Source organism: Lepisma saccharinum, chromosome 11, assembly GCF_977018435.1.
Source record: "Lepisma saccharinum chromosome 11, izLepSacc3.1, whole genome shotgun sequence".
NCBI classification, from domain to species: domain Eukaryota; kingdom Metazoa; phylum Arthropoda; class Insecta; order Zygentoma; family Lepismatidae; genus Lepisma; species Lepisma saccharinum.
The window spans coordinates 20,973,383-20,993,209 of NC_139239.1; the positions used below are offsets into that span (position 1 = coordinate 20,973,383).

At 40.4% G+C, this 19,827-nt stretch overlaps 1 protein-coding gene across 4 annotated transcripts in view; it reads right to left on the reverse strand.

Moving 5' to 3' along the window:
* Positions 1 to 19,827, reverse strand: part of ssp3 (SCAPER domain-containing protein short spindle 3) — a 212,984-nt gene that overhangs the window by 98,290 nt on the left and 94,867 nt on the right. For all 4 annotated transcript variants that reach the window (XM_083130793.1, XM_083130792.1, XM_083130790.1 and 1 more), the window contains 2 exons: positions 5,225 to 5,306; positions 1,591 to 1,738 (listed from right to left, as the gene is read on the reverse strand). In XM_083130793.1, coding sequence (XP_082986919.1) covers positions 1,591 to 1,738; positions 5,225 to 5,306 — 230 coding nt within the window. The remainder of the gene's footprint in view (positions 1 to 1,590; positions 1,739 to 5,224; positions 5,307 to 19,827) is intronic.

A 19,827-nucleotide genomic window follows, 5' to 3' on the forward strand; every position in this document is an offset into this window, starting at 1 on the left:
AAATATTTTTTTAAAAAAATCTCTCGCAACAAACATGGAGGAAACACTGCAGGAATTTGATATTAGTACGTATAAATGTTTGAGTTTTTGTTTTAAGTCCACTTGATGCACAGATAGGCTAATCATGGCTGGACCTACAGTTTAAAGTGGGATCGCAACCACTATGTGCCTCCGCCAATTCCAAACCGGGACCCCTTGACTACAAAGTGACGACGTTATCAGTACGCCATTGGGAAAGCCCTATTATAGTACAAATGTAGCATACATGTAAGAACTGCTTTGCGTATACTGTATTTACTCGAATAATCATAGCACTTTGTGGACTAAAAACGCGATAGAAAATTAGGATTACGTGGTTTATTTATAAATAATAATAATAATAATAATCCTTTGCGCAACAGCCCTGAAGGGCCTTGGCTTACCTACCGTCTGCCAGTCTCTCTCCCACGCTTTCCTTCCTCACCTCTAAGCATGGAGATCTGCAACCAGTATTGGAATAGTCGGGGGGTCAGCCCGACGTATCCCCAGCCGTTATAGTAGGTTTCCGGGACCGGATTACGCTTACTCATTCGAAGCTCCCCAATTTCCTCACGATGGTGGGTTGCCACCGGTCCTATACGTAGGCCGAATAAATTCCGACGAGAGCCGGATTCGAACCTACGCCGCCCCGCAGCGAACGATCTCAAGACGAGTGAACGCCTTAACCCGCTAGGCTACGGAGGAGGACTCGTGGTTTATTTGGCTGCAGAAAACAATTTATCCTGTGTAGGTATGTAACCCGTAAAGCTCAACATCTCCCTGGTAAGTGTCCATGAGAACGGCACGGAGCAAGATATGCATCATGTTGTATAAAACAAAACATAAGAAAATGTTTTGCCTATACGATAATTCGCGTAGGAAGTGAAAAATCTTTCAAACAAGCATTCTATTTTGCAAGTTCAATGGAATTAATAGCTCTGGTAGAAACTTGAGGGAGGGATTATGGGAACGCTTCTAAAACAGGTATTGCAATCCAAGAACATCTCGACGATAACGATTTCCGGAAATAGAAGAAAAGCGCATTATTATGTGTTTTCGAAGTTCGCATTTTCACAAATGTGCGAATCGACACTGTGTGAAAGAAACATTCTTAGCTTTCACTTCATTGATTGATTGATTGATTCAGTTTATTTTACTTCGCGTTTTGTGCGTCTTGGCTAATTTGCGAAGATGGGGATGAGTGATGAAATTGATGAATGGACATTCACAAACAACCAAGCTCGAGCGGGATTCGAACCCGGGACCCTTGGCGTCGCAGCGCGATGTGCTAATCACTCGGCCACAGGGAGACAGATCAACTTCCATTTTGTATTGAAATGCTACCTGCTCAGTTAAAAACATGAAAAGAGTAAGTTTCCCACACCTAAATAAAATGCAGTCAATGTACATTTTTCTTAGAAGTAATTACCAATAAATAATTGGTAAAGGTAATTCCAGTTGTATTCTCCTTGAGTGTGCACTGAAGGCTGATTGTTTAACCGCGAAATGTACTTGGCATTGAAATAACTTTATAAAGCATCACAATTCTGAGAGAATAAAATCTGTACTCACCTAATGACATCTTGAATCCTAAACCAAAACTCTTCCCGATGAGCTTTGGAATACGCTTCCGTTGCCTTTGTTTTGGACTTTTCTGTGGAGTTTTCACACGGTTCCTCGGCATGAGTCATTATCATGGACAATACACACATTAGAGCACCTGCAATTGCAAAATACACCCCCTATCAAATCCTGCTTTAACAACCTTCCACACACATACATCTTTCTGTTGCATGTTCTATTTTACACGTTTACATTAAAGAAGGGTGTCTTCAAATTTTGTCTAAGGCTATTTACACTCCATGTATGGGTTACACTTCTTAACCACTTTGTTCGTTTTCCACTGGAAAAAATACATCTTAGTAGTAAAAGTGATATTGTGGCGCATGGTTGCCTTCAAACATGATAACTTGATTGATTGATTTGGTTTATTTTTGGGTTACTTCGCATTTCTGCCAGTTTTGCCCAATCGCGAAGATGAGGACAAGTGATGATGATATGATGAAATTAATGAAGGTCCTCTCACAAAGAACACCAACGCCCAGGCAGGGGTTCGAACGCGCTGTGATAACACCTCCTTGCCACTCAGGTCGACCACAAACTGGATGCAATTGCTGTCGTAGTGTGGCAACGAGGCCTCGGTGAGAAAAAAGCAAAGCAAAATGGTTCTCCCTAAAGTATTCTATATGGTGTGAAGAAAACTGTAGAATAGTAAACTTTGAGAATACGCAGTAACGTGAAATACAACTGATTTCGAAATTTCTACAACATATAAAAATGGATTTCAGCTATCATATAGTCATTTAACGCTTTGAGAAGAATATGCCTTAACTTGTTTAACACGATATATCCGTGACAAATGCCTGATTACTTTCCCTACGTAATTCGATCCTTGCGAGTGAGGGGTTAAAAGTCCAATTTTGTAGATTTTTCTGGGTCATTGAAGTGGCTCGCATAGCTGATAATATGGATATATGTTAAATCTCTAACCTAAGCTAACCTCACCTCGTGTTTTTTAATCTGTGAAAACAAGTTTTTGGACTTAAGTTTTCCTAACCATGAAAGAATTAATATCGTAATTGGTTATACACATTTGAGATAAGTCTTGGAGCTTTCCTGACGCCGAATCATGAAGAGATTCTCTCGGGCTATTGACCAGGTGAGTTCTTGACAGGTTTCCGAGCTTCCGAGAGCTAAGGTCACTCTCATCTTCAAGGTTAAAAAATATGAGCGTGACGTTAGCTCTCGAAAGCTTTTCCAGAACTCACTTGGTCGATAACCCGAGATAATCTGTTCGAAAAACATGTCTGCCAATTATAGTTTACTCTTCCAAAACGAAAGTAAATATATCATTTGTGTTTGTGACAGGCTAAGTAGTCGATTTTGAAAGTGCACATTTACAATACACACACTGGAAACGGCTAGATAATAAAATGTTAAATCTCATGATGCTCACCGATCATTACAATCGCATGGCGTCACATCCTCCAATCCGAATGAAGAATCAAAATGATAAAACCCAACCATTCGCAAATGAAAGCAAGTGCGAGGCACATCACTCCCACCCCCCACGAAAAGGCTTGCCACCATGAAAGGAAAAAATATCACCGGTAACGGTAGTTATACGAAGGATATGACATTATCAGAATAACACGTTCATGGCCGAAATTCATCACAGCCATTGCCGGGCAAAGCCTCAATTCCGGACGAATTGTTATCGCCGCCAATTTCAATAAAAATTGTCGCGCCAATTTCACCTCCGCCGGCATGCTGATATCTCTCTCTCTCCAGTCTCTTTTTGGGGCCTCTTCAGGGAAAGCTTTTACGCGTGCACCAATATCTATACCTGCAATCCGGGAACCTTTTGTGGATATCGTTAATTCTTACGCCGCACCGTGAAGGTAATAAAATGCCGGACATAAAAGTTCCCTTTTACGAGCGACGCCGATGTTTAAACAGGAAGCGCAGCTCCGCCAATCGAGGGACATACGACATAATATCGTTTAATATAGATTGGCTATATTTCTGCAAATATACGCTGCCGCAGCCCGCAGGTTGAAATACCAAGAGACCGGGAGCGTACCTGTTCGGGGACTTCCGTAGAGCTGCACCGTAATAGCCAATAAACCGAGGAAAACCGGTGGTTGGATGCCCTCTACTTCGTATATTTATGGCACACCTAACTCCGCTGTGAAACGCAAATCATCGTTAAAGCTCCTGTAGTAATAACCAAAGAACAATACGGCCCCTCGAGTCTTCGTGCGCGGCCATTGTTCCAAAGAGCAGCGAAATGGCTGCTTCATTAGCGCGGGAAAACCTCGCGGCCCATTTTGACTTTTTTAAAATGGCGCATTCATATCCGCGGGTTTTCCTGAAGTGATCCATAACTATACGGCGCCCATATGTACTATAATTTTCTCCATTCCCCCTGCCATCATTTTTATTCGCCGCTGTTCAAACGTATGGGAAAATGAAACATTGGTGCTCCGCGGCGCGAGGAACGAAGTGGTCCCGCGCAAATGAGCAGAGGGACAAAACTGTAAGAACCAACTGACTAATTATTGTATACGACGTGTAATTCCGGCCAGTCTAAAACCAAAACATTACCCGCCACATATCTCTAGTCTGCCACCCCGCATTTACACACACACACACACACACACACACTCTCTCTCTCTCTCTCTCTTTTTCTGTAACAAAAAAAGGCCCTGCGAAAAAGAAAAAAAAAATCCATCGAAAAGAGACAGCATACAACATAATGGACATTGCAAATCCTATCCTTGCTTGCCTATTCTAAGGCTAATGCAGCTTTCAGACCGACGTGACATGTGATACGTGTCACTTAGAAAAGAACGTTCAGAAAAAATAGAACCTTTCGCACCGGAGTGACATAACAAGCTGCACATGTCGCTTGCTAGTCGCGTGCTACTCTGTCTGTTGGTCGTGCATGTAGTGAATGCTTAGGAGCTTTCAAAACTGAAACGACACGGGCTTCTTCAGTCTATAAGAAAGCTTGTGCTTGCGCGAACAGCAGGCCAAGAGGACACGATGCACGCCATTGAGAGAACGGCAGAGTCCTAGCGAGACGTGCAGCTTTAAGTGTCGCTTCGGTCTAAAAAAAAAAAAAACTTTTACACTAGAGGGAACCGTGTCGCTTGTCACTTCGGTGTTAAAGTTCCCTAACACCGCTCCCCCTCCCCTCCCGCGGCCGATGGTGTAGTGGTAACGAAATCGCTTTGTAATCACGGAGTCCAGGGTTCGCACTTTAAATTGCATTTCCACACCCGATTAGTCTATCTTAAGCTTAACTAACAACGTCTCTTCTGTCTTCACGAAGTACTTTACATAGACCCCAAAGCGTGTCAATTGATAAAATGCTGATTATGTACAGAGATGAATAAGTTCTGAAAGAAACCAACGTTACACAATTCACAGTGTAGACTAATATACATGAAATTGCATCAAATTTACTTCGATCTATTTGGAATTCTGTGTAGGACGATAGTTTAAAAACTGAAAATTCAAGATAAAATGCATTTAGAGCAGACACCCCTCCTCAAATTACATCCACGCAACTAAATCAAATTAATACTTTTTCAGATTATGTACAATACCAACAAGATTGAAAATTATTTAAAGAACTTGCCTGCTACGCCATCAACAGGTAGACTAGTAGTTCCTGAAGTGGTATTACCCGACATTAACCGCCCTTTGTCGGGAATAAGAACCTGTCGAGAAAGAAAGTATCTGGTTTAGTTTATATGGTGTTTTCTACCAATGAAGCACAATACAAATTTATGTACAGCTAGAAATTCATATTACGCAATCGTTAGCATTAGGACCCGGATAGTTATGCACTGAAATATATCTAAAATATGCACTTTAGAAAAACACCTTCATTCATTAATTGTTTTCTTCCCAGGGGGGAGGTCTTTCCTTGCAACCTCCACGCTGTTCGATCTTCAGCCCTTCGCTTTGTAGCAGCATAAGACACATTTGTTTTGATGTCATCAAACATTTGGTATCTTCTTCCCGAATTTTATTTCTCTTGACCATTCCTTCAATAGCATCCCTTAGGACACAGTTTCTTCTCATCCAGTGGCCCAATCAATATCTTTATCTCTTCATGATTGTAGCATTGATCTCTTTTCCCCAACTCTCCTTATGCTTTTTAGATGTTACCTTTCAGTTACCGGAAAAAAATATACATGTAAACAGATATTTGTTCAATTTCCATCTCATACGATATAGCATGTAATAAATGTAAAGTTGTTAGTTTTGAAATCTCCCACACACTCTTGTTTACTTTACACTGCTGTTTATAGATGAAAGAAAAATTACATATCACTTGAATACAACATTTCATCTCAAATTTTCGACCTTGAAACTTACTCTACTTCAGAAGATACAATTGGGCAATATTTTAAGGCAACAGTATCTGACACGTCAAGTTCAAGATCATTTATAGACTGTGTAGTTTTTTATCAAAATAATAGTTATTGAGTGTTCCGGCGAAGACCATGAAAGAAGTCTTACCTCCTTGTTTTGTAAAAGAAAGTGGAGAAAAAACAGCAGTGACGGAAGATAATAGGAAGTTATTTTATTAAGAAAACAATACACCCAACGCACAGACGTAAAATACAATTTTACGTAGTAGTGGTTGTTACCTCTAAAATATGCAAGAAAAAAAAATATACATATATACATTTATCAAAATTCAAAAAAGTTTAAAATATGCACGTGCTTATACAATATGCATGACTACCCGGGCCCTTGTTATCATTATGTTACGTGTTTCATCGTTCCGGTTTTGAAATACCAAATTCCCATACCTTTCCAAGAACATTTAAACAACTTTCCAGACCACTCTATAATGATCAAACGTGTAAGGTCTTCGATGTTGCAAATTAATTAAACTAATAAAGTCGGGAAATACAAAAAAATCCAGTTTAGAAGCAAAAAGAAATCCCATTTGAAACTCAGATCTGTACGCTTATGTACATGTAAAGATAAGGCTTTGGCATACGCAAGTCGTCATTTTTCAAAATTCTTCTTGTTTCAAAAAACCACTAAGGTATTCCAAGTGAACCTTCGTGCTTTCTCTGTTGTGTGGGTATTTGTGATAGTTTGTGGAATTATAAGGCAATTTTCAAGATATCAATACACACAACCCAAAATGCACAAATTTTACACAAATGTGTTTACTCCGGAAACACAGGCTCTTAAAGGGCTGTTGCGCCACGGTGCTTAGTTTAGTAACATATTAGTGTATTAACTGCTAATAATGCACTTTTTGTGCATCAAAATACACACAGACGTGCACAAAGGGTTCTATCAGCTATTGTTCCATACGATGCACTCAAACTACATCAATCGAGACCTTATTTCAAAGAAACCAATTACACGTACCTATGTCAGTTGATGCACCCAAAGTTCATCAACCTCGATATAATGCATTTCGAGTTGTGTGGGTAGGCAACGGGAAAAGCAAATCGCACGAAGTTTCACTTGCATGCTAGAAGTAATTATAAATCGAGTGATATTTCAGAATGTGGAATATTAAGGCCGAGTTTCAGAAAACTGCTTGGTTGACTCGGCCAAAACTCCAATGCGGCAGTAACAAACTAACATTCCTCTTTAACACGAAAGTGTTTTTTGCACATGTTTGTATGAAAACATCAATTCGAAATCCATGCAAGGCGAGGTTTCAAGACGCCCAAACATCATTTGCACGCGACATTCTCCAAGTCGAACATGTCCTACGATCAGCCCCAGACAGAACCGACGAGATTGGGTTCCTTGCAAAAAAGGAACATGCCCTCCGAACGCACCATGCACGCTATACTACGGCAGTATTCATCAGTTCGAAGAACGTGCTTACGGCCTCCGTAAGGAGTCTATAAAAACCGTTCCGTCGCATGCCCTGAATCCAATCTTATCCCCGCAGTCAAATTTTATCGGATCCTCACCGCAATGGAATCCGAAATCCAAATCTCTTCCAATACCATGAAAATTTCCGTTACGGTCACAGAATTTAATCTTCCCCCATCGGAGTTCGCTTCGGCTGGTCGCCCGACTTCCATCCGTTCTCTTCCATTTCAAACTATTCCCCCCTCCCCCTTTCTCCTGCAACAATTTTGACAACGAATAGGAAAGAAGAGATAGAAAGGACCCCCTTCCAGAAAAAAAAAAAAAAAGAAAATGACATTCAACGGACTGATTGATCTTTATTCAAACCAAAGTCATTTGATTACATCCATAAAAAAAGGGAACTGCGAAGCTCAAAGTTTCCAACTGAAAAATCTTCAATCTGGCCTTTATTATTTGATCAATGCACCTTATCTTTCTTTCGCAATCACCGTCCAGATTCTTCTCATTGGCTATTCGGGGGAAAAAAAATGCAAGGGTGCGTTTCCAAACTGGAGCGAGTTTCGGTGGAAATTCTAATATACGCATCTGGATCACTCTTTGTATCCTTAGCTTCACGGGATATTACTGTAAAAATTGACAGTAATTTTACTCTGAAAACATCGGCATTGATGTCACCGTAAAGTGAAGCACTAACTGCAGAAACAACAAACGTCACCATATGCAATGGAAAACAATGTTCGCCTTTCATTTGTTTGCATACTGTGCTCTCCGATGGCAGTACTGTAAACGTGCCGACTAATGTGAATTTTTACATGTTATTTTACATTTTCGTATCAATCTCCATCCCTCCATTTTACAACAGTTGTAAGGGGCCTCCCCAATGGCACAGTGGTAGCGTCGTCGCTTTGTAATCAAGGGATTTCGGGTTCGAAACCTGGTGGAGGCACATAGTGGTTCGGATCCCACTTTAAACTGTATGTCCAGTCCCAATTAGCCTTACTGTGCATAAAGCGGACTTAAACACCAACTCAATCAATACAACAGTTCTACAATACATTTTAAATTATTTGCCGCCATGTACGGTGTTTATTGTAATTGAGAATATGTAATCAGTATTTTCAAATTTTTCTCATTTACGATGCAGATACAATAAATTACTTACGGTGAACCTGGGAGTTATGCAGAATTTTCCATCCAGGGATTTAAGTTTGTAATGAAAGGGTTGTGAAGATACATTTAGAGCTAAAGATGACCATAAATGGGTCTTTCCGAAAAATGTAAGGAGTGTTGATGAAACTCGAGAGGATGTTGGGGATATGTAAGTAAATCACTGCGGTGAACTCGACAGATGTAAAACGAGCAGGTAGGCCGGGGGCATCAAACCAGCAAGATTACAGAATTGACGTCGGTCGAGTCAGAAAGATTACAGAATTGACGCATGTCGAGTCATCATGGGAGGATATACGGAATATTTGAAAGGTGAGTTAAAAACTTTAATATTTACTCTCTTACTGACATGCTCTTTTCCCCGTGGGTGAGTTACAGTGGAATCGCCGTTTCTGCTGGCGCGGGGACCGCCTTTATATCTAGGTAGCAGTGACCCTCTGTTGTCGCGTTTACCTACCAAAGAACTTGTAGTCAAACAACCAATTAGGTCCACTGCTTGGGCAAAAAGCGGCAACCTTAAAATCTCTCCTCCCCGAAGCAGCCAGCAAGGAAACAGGATTTTGTCAAAATAACCGTTTTGCGCTGTGAATGGACACAGGTTGATATGGAGGCTCCACTGTAGCCTCTGAGCAACAGACTTCCGAAATCCCGGAGGCGATTATGAAACACCCTGTGTTACTTTCTTAGATAGACGCGGGCATACCTTCTGATGATTAGAGAGGGGAGGAGAGCCTTGATGAAACTCAGGCGGAAAAATAAAAATTGCATTCCATCTCTGTACTTTACAAACTCTATATTGAGGCATACAAAACAGAAGCGTATCAAGGATGGGCCATAAATCTACACACACACACACCTGGGAAATGAATGAACATATATTTACAAATATTGGATAGCATGTGAAATACTGGTGGTCCAACGTTAGGATGAACTTCTGCAGTCTTACGAAAATACTCCAGGCTACAATGTTAGTCTTAGTTCAGCTGGTACAGCCAACGGCAAACACGATAGTAGGAAAATTGTAAATTCCTATTTTATTTTACATCCTGTGTTGTTTTACGGTATGGAATTCTGTTGAAGGAAGCAGATGATGTCCTCTGCTTAATGACGTTTTTCTTTCAATTCACGATCCTCACATTGTGGAAAAAGAGCTGCTCGAAAATGGTGATAGACAATTCGCCTACCATTTATTTTGCCGTTGGGTGTACAAGAGCTTTAAACACCTCCACTGTGTCACTGGCACATCCAATTTCGTAACAAATAATGACCCTCTCGTTGATTGAAACTTTCATCGGCTTGAAAATTCTTCTTCTTTAAGAGCATAATATTGTGTATTTAACAGCGATAAAATCCCTATATACGGAATGTCTAATTAAATTATTAACAGGGGGCACGCCTGTACTCTAGGGGCATGTTACTTCATGCACGGTTATTATTCTCTCACATTTTGGGCATCCAAAAGCCAAAAACAGTAATCTGTCGCTGAAAAACATAGTTGAAATTTTATCGCTCCTGTTAAATAAAGAGGTGAAGTTTGTTCATGATTGTGTTGGGAACTGACTGATGCGAAAAATGACAAAATATGCTCTGATTGTTAAATGTTTTATGTTGGAGAGAGAGCGTCTTCGTTCCCAATAGAAATACACGGAAATCAATTTATTACCGACAATGGCTTCAAAATCTGCTTACAACTGTAACGTGAAGAGAAATCCATGACCTTACGATCATTTTGACAGAAAAGAAATAAATTTGCACCTCTGTGAAATCGTACCTCATTGTCTTACGAAACAAACCTGAGAGGTTATCAAATTCTGAGCACAGACAGAGATAAATATAAAAAAAAAAGTAATGCACCGAACCTCGTGAAATTCTGCCCACTCATCAGCTCGGACAGTTCTCACAAAGCAGATGAGAGACGAAAACGCACAATGCTTCTTGTGCTTCTCCGCACTCAGCATGTTCCCCGGGCCCCGCCCACCGTGTCTTGCAGTCTGGAGGAAATATCATTTGGGTTATTTATGAAGGGATATTGGTTCGGAGGGGGGGCTTTCACCGCAGATGCATTAGTCTGGTCTTCCCTTGGCTTTTACTGTGCATTTAGGGGCAGATACGCGGTGCGCGTGTGTGTGTTTGTGTGTGCGAGAGAGAGCTGAGACCCAAGAAAAAGGGAGGGACGAGATAAACAAGAGACGGTGGGCGAAAATCTGTCTCTGCTCGTAATCTCAACATGGCTTGCTGATCATGCGCCAAGATAACGTGTGCAAATTTTCCTTTTCCTGCACGCCTGCATCCAGAAAGGGTAGAGAGCGCGAATACAAGAAAATGGATGTTATCAGTGGTTCCATGAACGGGAAAATTAAAACTGACTTACAACTACGGATGGTGCAGAGAAACAACCAACACCTCAATTTAAAAAACCGACACGAAAGCGCGACTTATTGTCCGAGAGGTATGCGATCATTTCCGGATGGATTGTGGGTTACTCAATGTGTATAAGAGTGCATTCAGTTTGCCTTTATTACGTTTAGGATACCCGACTGCCACGTGGAAGAAATGGGTTTGATTCACGCGTTGAGTGATTTTAGGCAGGATCTTTTAGACTTTCGCGGGGGCCTGAGAGCGAGCCAAGGGGGTTAACGGTAGCTGGAGAGTGGTGCTGATCACGCCACCTCCACTATAATGCTGAGATCCAGACTGACCTGAGCCCAAACTACAAATGTGTTGTATTTATTTCACATTCTTCCACTTTGGCGACGATGAGAATAAATGAGAATCAGATGAAGCAAACTAAAAGGGACACCCAAGCCAGGACTCGAACCCGAAACTTTCCGTGGTAAGATCATGCGAGTCGACATCTCCATGCGCTCCAGTGGCTTCGTCACTTGATGCAATGCAAGGGAAATATTTACTTTTGCAATTTTAGGATGAGCATTGAAATTATTAGAAGTTACAGTATTCAGTGTCGGATCTATAAGCCGCACAACCCCGCAGCCATTGCCATAGTAGAGGGTTCTATATGTGTACGTAAAAAATAAACGTAGGTACTCAGGGGTACAGAAACAAATACAATATATATAAGTAAAGTTTAAAGTTCCCTGTGCATATAGCACCGTGCCATGAAGGCACATTTAGGGTATGTGGGCCACACACATTTTCTATGTTAGCTATCTTGATGGTGATGTGATCAGCACCACGCTCCGGCCGCCATTAACCCCCCCCCCCCCCCGGTTCCATTTCATTTGAGGCTGGGTAAGCCTAGTGCTGCTTTACGCGGGGACAAAGCCGGAAAAATTCCGATCTTAGATCATCCACCCCTGGTTTTCCGCGTCGCAGTCAGACTAGAATCAAGTCAGGCTAGAATTTCACAAGAAATTCAGTGGTGAAGATTTCTTCAACCCATCTTTAATCAGAAAAAAAGTTACGACTGCACTGCATGGTTGTAACAAATGTATCATTTTCCAGGTCTAAGAAAACAGTGTCATATAGTATATAAGAGTGTCATATAGTATATATATACAGAACATTCCCTGACATTCGCTACGAGACTCGGCGGCAAGCGGCCCGGCGTCAGCGCTTGTCTTTCCCGGTGAACGGGGTCCGCGACAGTCGCTAGAGTCGGCTATTAAAATTACAGTTTTCATATTGTGTACTAACTTTGACTACAGAAGGTGTTGAAAATTATATCCGTCTGCTGCAACACATTCCTGGCATCTCCGAAGGAAATTGGCATTTACACGTGCAAGTTCGTCTACTGTAATTCTCTCGATTTCTCGTACAATACTCTCTTTTAACCCACGGATGGTGTGTTGTATACTTTATTTTTTAGATTTCCCCATAAATAAAAATCGCAGGCTGACAAATCGGGGGACCTAGAGGTTTTTTGAAATACCCGTTTCTTGTGAGAGGCGGCGGATAGATTTCCGAGGAGACTGTTCTAATCTTTGACCTATCTCATAGAGTTTTTCCTCAGTAAGTACACGTGGGTTTTTCTTTCCACTTTTATTTAGAACTGACCCTGTTACTCTAAACTTTTTTACGAGGGTTAATATAGTGGTCCTATGTGGAACGGGAACACCAGGAAATTTCGTTGCAAAACGTCGTCGCACTTCTCCACAATTCCTCTTTCCGAAGTAACACTCGACAAGATAAATCCTTTGTTGTAATGTAAACTTTTGTGGTGCCATATTAAGGCACAATCTTCACATACGGACACGACTCAACACAACTTCCGAGGGAGGATTATACAGAAACAGAAAGGGAAAGAGAGCGAAAAAAACAGACTGTAGCGTGCGACTGTCGCGAACCCAGTTCACCGGGAAAGACAAGCGCTGACGTCGGGCCGCTTGCCGCCGAGTCTCGTAGCGAATGTCAGGGAATGCTCTGTATATCAACATCACCACCTTTTCATTAAAAAAAAAAGAGTTGAATTCAATATGACGGACGTCCGCTTGGAATACAGCAATGTGGTTCCCCCTAAGCCTGACCTGTGTATATCATGATCAATTGTACCCAGCCTAACTCCTTTACTTTTTATAGAGGGTGTTAAGGGACTTTGAATCACCCTATAGGTCCTTATATGTGACATTGTCAACATGAGATCAAGGATTACACACACACACACATGATTACATAAGTATATATATATTTATATATGGTAGACGGGGCACTTGGTAATATTTTGCGGGGGGGAGGGGTCAAGATTTGTAGATCCGGCACTGGCAGCATTACTTTCAAAATTGGCGATCCTCTACGAATTATAATATACAGGGTGTCCATAATGGATTGCCTTGATTTCAGTACATAATAATATTTTATAGATGAAACTTGAATATTTTTTATTGCAAGTAAACTTGTGTAGTTATAAAGTTCTGTGCTGGTGTGTGTTCTGCATACCGCTTTCGCCGCTAGAACCCCTGCTTTTTCTTCAAAATGACTTGTGGGCAAAAAAAGAATCTTTAGTGTCGTGTGCCTTGCAGGAACAAATCTCCGGTTACAGTGAAAGAAGCAGTTCCATATCTTGCAACCTAGCGATTGCAAGAGTCACATTAGAAATGTTGCACAATGTGTGAGGTGTCGATATTCTACGTGTTACAACGAGTTTCCTCAAAGTTATTTTACTTTTTCTGTATGGTTAATAAAATTTTGTGTGGTTTGTACGGGTTTTTTATTTGTATTTCATTAAAAGTATTCATTAAAGAGTTATATTATAATGCGGGTAATTATTTATGAACATTCTGCATGTGTACATACGAGTACATTCCTAATAAAAGTACTCTTTTTTTGGTTTGATATTTATTATTTAGCTTCGCTTCTCTGACATTTTTGGCTAATCGCGACGATGAGTGATAATATGATGAAACTGATGAAGGGACTAACAAAGAACACCCATGACGGGATTCAAACCCGGGACGCCTGGCGTCAAAACGCGCTGTGCTAACCACTCAGCCACGGGAAAAGGGGGCAAAAGTAGTTATATTCAACGCAAATAGAGAAAACGAAAATAAGAGAGATTGATTTTGTTGTTAGTCAAACCGGGAATGGGTTTGAGTTTTTGTTTTAAGTCCACTATATGCACAGATAGGCTAATAGGGACTGGACCTACGGTTTAAAGTAGGATCCGAATCACTATGTGCCTCCACCGGGTATCGACCCTGAGACTCCTTGATTAAAAGGCTACGACGTTACCACTGCGCCATCGGGGGTGGGGGAATCCGGAATGGATTCATTTCCATGTTTTGCCTCTATCTGTGTGTGTTACACTCGCGTTGTGTTACATGTTTCAAATTTGAATATTTATTGTGCATACATATAGATAATGATTGTGAAATTATATGCACCGCATATAGCACCCACGTTTATGGGATGTGGGGGTAGGTCCCACATATTCTCTATATAAATAATTTTGGAGGTGATGTGATCAGCACCACGCTCCAGCCGCTTTTACCCCCCACCCAGCAGGGTTGCCTTCAGGTACTCGAGGCTGAGTGAGCTCCAGAGCCTCTTTATGCGGTCAGAAGGCCGGGAAAATGTCGACCTTAGATCACCCATCCCGGGAATCGAACCCGGGTTTCCCGCGTGGTAGTCAGACGCTCTACCGACTATACTTTTAAAAACTGAATCATTGATTTATTTTCTTTATTTTACTTCGCTTTCTGCCACTTGTTAATCGCGAAAATGAGGAAGAAAGATGATACGTAGAAACTGGTGAAAACAATTCACGATCACACATGAACAGGAAAAACACGAGACGCACAGAGGATCATAATGACTGTGAATCCAGACGCCTAAGCCTCGCTAGTCTGCAAAAGGCAATCCAGCGTGTACTACTTGGAAGAGAGGTGCCATCCCCGTACACCCCAACCGAACCATTAAAATTACGCCAATTATGGTAAACCCCACGTCCGTGGTTGAGTGGTAACTAATCACAGCGCGCTAAGGCTCCAAGGGTCACGGGTTAGAATCCTTGCCTGAACACGGGTGTTCTATATGAGTGTCCCTTCATCAATTTCATCTATCATCACTCATCCTCATCTTCGCGATGTCAAAAGTGGCAGAAAAGCGAAGTAAAATAAACCACATTAATCAAACCGATTACGCTTCAAAAAAGGCCATGGTAATATTTTTACAGTAGTTGGATGACTCATTTCCCGAGTCAACTTTTTACTCTGCATATGTTCCTTTCTTGCACAAGCATGTTATGCTATCAGAAAAAATAAAAACGTTTTTGACTGTGCAGCGAGCCATATTCGTAATCACAACCGTACTAGAGTTTTGAGGTTCTGGGTTCGAATCCCGTACGATTCGGATATATATTTTTTTGGTTCATATAACTCTGGACCTTAAAAATTTTATTATCTGGTCGCTGAGTTTGTGCGACTTTTACAGCGCAGAATACCACCACGCTACCTCATTTACCGTGATGCGAGAAAGAAGAATTTCAAGCAAATCCCAGTCAGTAACTTGGTTACGAAACTAAAGTGCTGGTGTTTATCAGAGCGAGCGAAGAAGAAAAACCTTCCTTTGGTTGGGTAATGCACTTGTGAAAGCGGATAAGGCCGGAGGAAACTTTCGGTGTCTTGCACGGAGCCTAAGTGCAATCCTGTCACGGTGTTGACAAATTTGATTTTATCCTTTCTGGTTGTTGTAGCAAACAGCCATGCCGTGGTGTGTCTGAGCCGAAAACCATTAGCAAGTTTTAGCGGGGCTTCAGCTACCGCTACTGGGGTAAGCTGGGTGATTTGCGCTTGTTTCAACGCTCGAGCCACTTGTGGCATTGCATCGTAAGACCACGAGGTTTTCCACGCCTTAGGCCCATTCTAGACCTTAGCATTTTTCTTAACATTTACGCCATGACCAAAATGTTACCGTGTAAATTGAAAAATCTTATGACATTTCAGATGCCCTGGCATTTCTGAACGATAGGATCGGTTCTATTTCTGTAGCATAACCAAGCAGAAGCGACCTCTAGGTCACGTGTGCAGATTTAATGGCGGCTGCGTGAGATGTAAACAATGTATCACTTCACATTTTTAAACGATGATAACTATTAAACCGAGAGGAATAACGTTTCCTATACAAAGGCATTAGGTACAAAGCAATGGCGCTGCTTAAATACATACTTTATAACGTATACAGTTCACGCATGGAACAATATTTTAGTTGTTTCAATTGTAAACACCGTGAACTCTCCATAGATGGTGCAACTCGAGGTGCCTTTCGTGCTATATATACATATAATCGCAAAAAGCTCACCAAAATGTCCCATGAAATGCGTCCATGTAAAATAATATCTGCTATATGATTTTTGGAAGCATTTACATAGCATTTATGCTAGCAAAAATGTAAAAGGCCAATGCCATGAAATTTCATAATGTAGGCTTCAAGCTTAAATAATAAGAGGTAATTAACAGGCGGTTTATTAAATTTTATGGTGTTCTAGCAGTGTGTGATGAAAAGCAATACGTTTATTGCAATGCTGTATTGTGGATAATTAAAAACAAAACAAAAAAAAAAACTTATGCTTGAAAAAATTACGTGACGCAAAAAGTCACCTGATTATTTTCATAGGGGTTTGTTATAATTTAATGAATTTATAAATTATTGTCAATTTTGGATGATTATCGGTAAAGACTATAATATGCAGCTTGCATTTCATAACTGCAATATGTGCCATATTAATAACTTTCCTCCCTTTATGCTTTGACAAAAACTTCAACAACGTTAAATATTACGTCTTTGTTGCTTTCGCTATGTACGATTCTCACCTTCATGAATATACAAACACTTGGACCCGAATTAGGATGACGACGATGTGTTGAACGCAGCACATTTTGAAAACGCGAGGCAGGGGTTACATGGTAAGCAGCTGATTGCATCGCCCACTTACGGTTGGAAATCCGACGAAAGAGCTAGATGGATTTTCTCTTCTTGGTCGGGCTGTAGTTTACTTTTGAGCGAAAAGGAACCCGATCTCAGTTACTTTAAAAAGTAATTTTAAAAATGCTACATCAACACTTTGTGGACGGTGCCTTTTGGTGTATCCCCTACCAACCTACGCAAGTGCGATTCGACTGGAACATTGAAAACTTGCACGTTTACCACGCGAAAAGTGACGCAGTAAGCAAAATGTCACGGTGCATGAAACGTGTCTTCCAGTGTTTACATTTCTATGTTGAAATCAGACTCTCCCCTTGTCTGGGCGAAGTATCTGTTTTCCGTAAGCAAGTTAATGGAGTTCTGTCTTCGACTCCGACTAACTGACCGCAAACGTGCGCGCGCCCACCCCTTTCCCTCCCAACTGAAAAGCAGGAGGCTCAGATCCACCCCATTAGTATTCTGGATCGGATTTCGCTCGCCCCTTTCCGTTTCGATTGATCAGCTTCAAACTATTCCGATGGTGTGGATTTCAATGGTTGCTGCAGGGAAGAACTTGGGTCTTCTTCATCCATTTTTACATTCAATCAGTAACTTGTAGGGATCTCAAATTTTTTGTTATTTTTTTTTTCAAAAATTGATGTTTTTTAAAATTATTATTACATTTCGGTGTTAGTTACCTATAATTCTAGCACTGTTTTCTGCGAAATATACGTACAATTATACCTTTATTGCGCTTTTAAATTAGTATTTTAAACATGGCCTACGCCTGTTCGTGGCAGTTTCATTCGTTGGAAACGATTATTTGAGGATTATTTCTAGTGCGACAAATACCGATGTTAAGCTATATTTTTGGAAAGGTGGTGCGTGCAGCACCTTAAAAAGCATTCCCTAGACACATACACACACACACACACATGTATAAAGGTAGGTAGTAATATTTTGCAGGGGGTCCAAGATTTGTAGATCCAGCACTGTACAGGGGCTACATTTTTCATATTTTAACATAATGTAACATTCAAGCTTGTATACATCACAGCCATAACCACATCACTCCCACGCTCGTTCACACGCATGTGCCAGAATTTTATTTTGGGGGATGGTGGGGGTCATCTCTTATCAGCACGGATGTTGCCAGAAATATTTGTAGAGGGGGGATCAGGCCATAGGAAAACTTGATTGGTACAAATAATAATGACAATAATAATTATTGTTATTTTACAATAATAACTATTATACGTTATTAAAAATATACCAATTTCAATCCAAATTTATTGTTATTATTACATAAATGGAGACTTGATACGTATCAGTGAATATCTAACACAATCCATTATTTTTCTTATATTTTGTACAGTTGTACATCATAGTTATTTTATTTTGTTCTTAACTTTCACACGTTCAAAAAAAGGCTTTAACAGTTACTGGTAAATTTTACTCATAAGCTTATATTCTGTGACCTCTCACAAAGAAAACTATAAGTTTTGGAAGTTGTGGATCCATTTATTCTTTGGATTAAATGGTAGAATATAAAAGCCTAACCTGGTTCCTCTATTATACACTAAACGTTTTTCGATGTAATGCAGTTTTTACTGTGATTATAACTTTATTTCTGTTAACAATAAAAATAACATTTAAATTATATATTTGTAGGATTTCGGGGGGATGGGCCTCAGCCCCATTAGCCCTCCCCCTGGCTACGTGTTTGGCCTGTGCCTTTCTTTCCAGGGACACCACACTTCGCCACTGGTCAAAAAAACTCTACAAAGATTAAGATCTGATTGGTACACCCTTGCCAGTTGGGGTTGTCTTGTTTATTCATATTACATCCACAATCACAATTCCCCTTGACCAAAGTTTCAATAAATCTGAGAAAATTGAAATATATAGGGTCATTCATTCCACATCAAATCAGGCAGGAGTTGACCATAGTCACCGATTTTGATGATATTTGGTACACAGCTTTGATTTGCTTCAAAACCGATACCTGTGAAAGGATTTTGCTGAAATATGATTATTACGAATTATATGAGGGTTGTTCAAAATGTCATTCTTGAGCAACATGAAAAACTCAATATGCTGACCAAGGCAGAATTTTATTTTATTATAAAACATAAACTAAACGTAACGTTTCAACCTTCTAACAAGGTCTTGATTAGCATACTGAGTTTTTCCATATCATGGAAACAAGACTTAATGGTGTTGTAATTGAGCAACATGGTCTTTTCAATTAAGTATATCTCGGGAACGAATGAAGATACAGAAGCGGTGTTGAGCTCGTTGTAAAGAGGAAAGACGGTTGCATATTATGAGATGATCAAATGTTGAAACTTGGTAAAATTTGAACAATCTGAGAATGAGAAAAATCGATTGGGGTGTTTTGAGCTGTTCAAACTTAAAATTTGAACAGTGTGTTCAAATTTTACCAAGTTTCAACATTCGATCATCTCATAATATGCAACCGTCTTTCCTCTTTACAACGAGCTCAAGACCGCTTCTGCAACTTCATTCGTTCCCGAGATATACCTAATTGAAAAAATCATGTTGCTCAAAAATGACATTTTGACCAACCCTCATATAATTCGCAATAATCATATTTCAGCAAACTCCTTTCACAGGTATCGGTTTTGAAGCAAATCAAAGCTGTGTACCAAATATCATCAAAATCGGTGACTATGAGGGTCAACTCCTGCCTGATTTGACATGGAATGACCCAGTAGATAATTTTTAGAAGGTAAAAAAATTAGTATTGGTGTTGGTTTTTCCCGATGCCGATACTGATATGTCAATTACGCCTGATATTCATATTTCCGTAACAGGCACGTATCTAGAAATATG